The sequence below is a fragment of the Bison bison genome, unplaced genomic scaffold, assembly GCF_000754665.1.
Source record: "Bison bison bison isolate TAMUID 2011002044 unplaced genomic scaffold, Bison_UMD1.0 scf7180017864285, whole genome shotgun sequence".
Taxonomy (NCBI): domain Eukaryota; kingdom Metazoa; phylum Chordata; class Mammalia; order Artiodactyla; family Bovidae; genus Bison; species Bison bison.
Window position 1 is genome coordinate 1,820,924 of NW_011494857.1, and position 1,727 is coordinate 1,822,650.

The 1,727-nt window shown below is 61.3% G+C and overlaps 1 protein-coding gene across 1 annotated transcript in view; it reads right to left on the reverse strand.

Annotated features, from left to right (window-relative positions):
• The window catches only part of KCNC3 (potassium voltage-gated channel, Shaw-related subfamily, member 3), an 11,421-nt gene that overhangs the window by 7,826 nt on the left and 1,868 nt on the right, over positions 1–1,727 (reverse strand). The window contains exons 3-6 of the mRNA XM_010849725.1: positions 1,531–1,653; positions 862–948; positions 516–603; positions 310–397 (exon numbers count right to left, since the gene is read on the reverse strand). Of these exons, the coding sequence (XP_010848027.1) occupies positions 310–397; positions 516–603; positions 862–948; positions 1,531–1,653 (386 nt within the window). The remainder of the gene's footprint in view (positions 1–309; positions 398–515; positions 604–861; positions 949–1,530; positions 1,654–1,727) is intronic.

The window sequence follows — 1,727 nt, forward strand, 5'->3', positions numbered from 1 at the left end:
GCTGGGGCGGCGGCGCCGGCTGCTGTTTGCTAGCCCCCTGGCGCCCGCGGAAGGACGAGACGCAGACTGAGCTCAGCATTGGATGGGGGGCGGAGCGGCAGGGGCGGGGCGCTGTGGGGGCGGAGCCACGGGGGAGAGACAGATGTGACTGGGTGAGAGGAGGTGATGGAGGAAAGGGGCGGGGCCGAAGGGAGGGAGAAGCTGAATTGATTGGCCTTGGAAGGGATGGGGGCGGGGCTTAAACTGAGAAAAGGACCCAGACTCCAACACTGACTTGCCGGACGGGGCGGGGCCGCACATGCGACACACCGATTGGGTCTTTCTGAGATAAGGGGCGGGGCCGAGCGAAGTGTTAAAGGGGCTGGATGGGACGCGAAAGTTGCCTGGTTTGGCCGCACTAGGAGGAGAACAGAGGAGGCGGGGCTAGATGTGAGAAAGATATCTGATTTAACTAAAAAAAGGAGCGGGGCGGATAGAGGAATAGGACTTGTCCAAGCTATTTAAAGGGGCCTGACCGAGACTGGCGGAGGCAGGGGTTGGGCCACAAGGCGGATGGCCGTCCGAATTGGATGGAGACGGGCCTAAAGCGCCGGCAAGCAGTACCTGGTGGAGTGGGGCAGATGGGGACTGCCGGGTTGTGATCCTAACATTGCTTGGACGGGGCAGGGCGGATCTTAAGAAGAGGCAGGGCCACAGAAATTAGAAAGTCCTAATTCTGGGAGGGTGAGGGGGCGGGACTGGGCGAGGGGCGAGAACTGGAAATGAAGAGTGGCACTAGGCTGGACTGAAAAGGAAAAGAGAAAGGGGAAGAGGGACTAAGACCCAGTAGAGAGGGGACGGAATGGGGCGAGGCCTGGAAACCTGAGAGCTTCTGACTAGGTCTAATGGAGGAGGCGAGGTAAAGAAAGTACCGGGTCGGAGCTGCAAACTCGGCCCGATTAACCGGGCCTGGACCAGAAGAATGCCAGGATGGATGGGAAGAGACTGTGAGAGGTGGGTGGGGTCCACGAATGGTAGAAAACGTCTTGAATTGCCTGTGGAAATGCAAGACTAAGAGAGGAGAGGGGCTTTAACGGACTTGAAAGCAACCAGGGTAGGCGGGGGCGGGGCAGGGCTAAGAGTGTAGAGAATGGCTAAGGAAAATGTGAGACCTGCAAAGAGTACAAGGCTATCGGAATGGACGGAGCGGTGGAACCTACGACGGGAAGTCTTGGAGGCCAAATAACCTGGGAGAGAGTCTTAAGGATCAGCAGGGCCTTAAAGGGGGTAACGCGGTGAGGGAAAGGGGACAAGGTATAGATAACGGCAGACTGCAGCCAGGAGAACCGAGGGATGGATGGGAACTGGTGAGGAGAGTCTTAAGGGAGGCGGAGGGGAGAAACCAATAAAACACCGGGAAGCACAGTCTAGACTGAGGAAACAGGCGGGGCCGATAGGAAATTGGGCGGAGTCAGGTGTCAGAGCGTCCTGGAGAGAGGGCGGGGAGACCGCGGCGGGGCCAACGGAGGGCGGGACCAGAACTAGGCGGACCGCCTAGCAGCGGGCCCGGCCCCGCCCCCTGGGCGGGCCTAGCCGCCGGGTAGTAGAGCGCAGGCGCGGGGCAGGGGCCGGGCCAGCGGCTGCTGCTGGGGCTGCGACGGCCGGAGGCGGTGCCTGTGGGAGGGAAGGGGGCTGGTCAGGGGCTGCGGGCCTCCCCGCTCTGCACTATCCCCGGCAGGTGCGGCGGG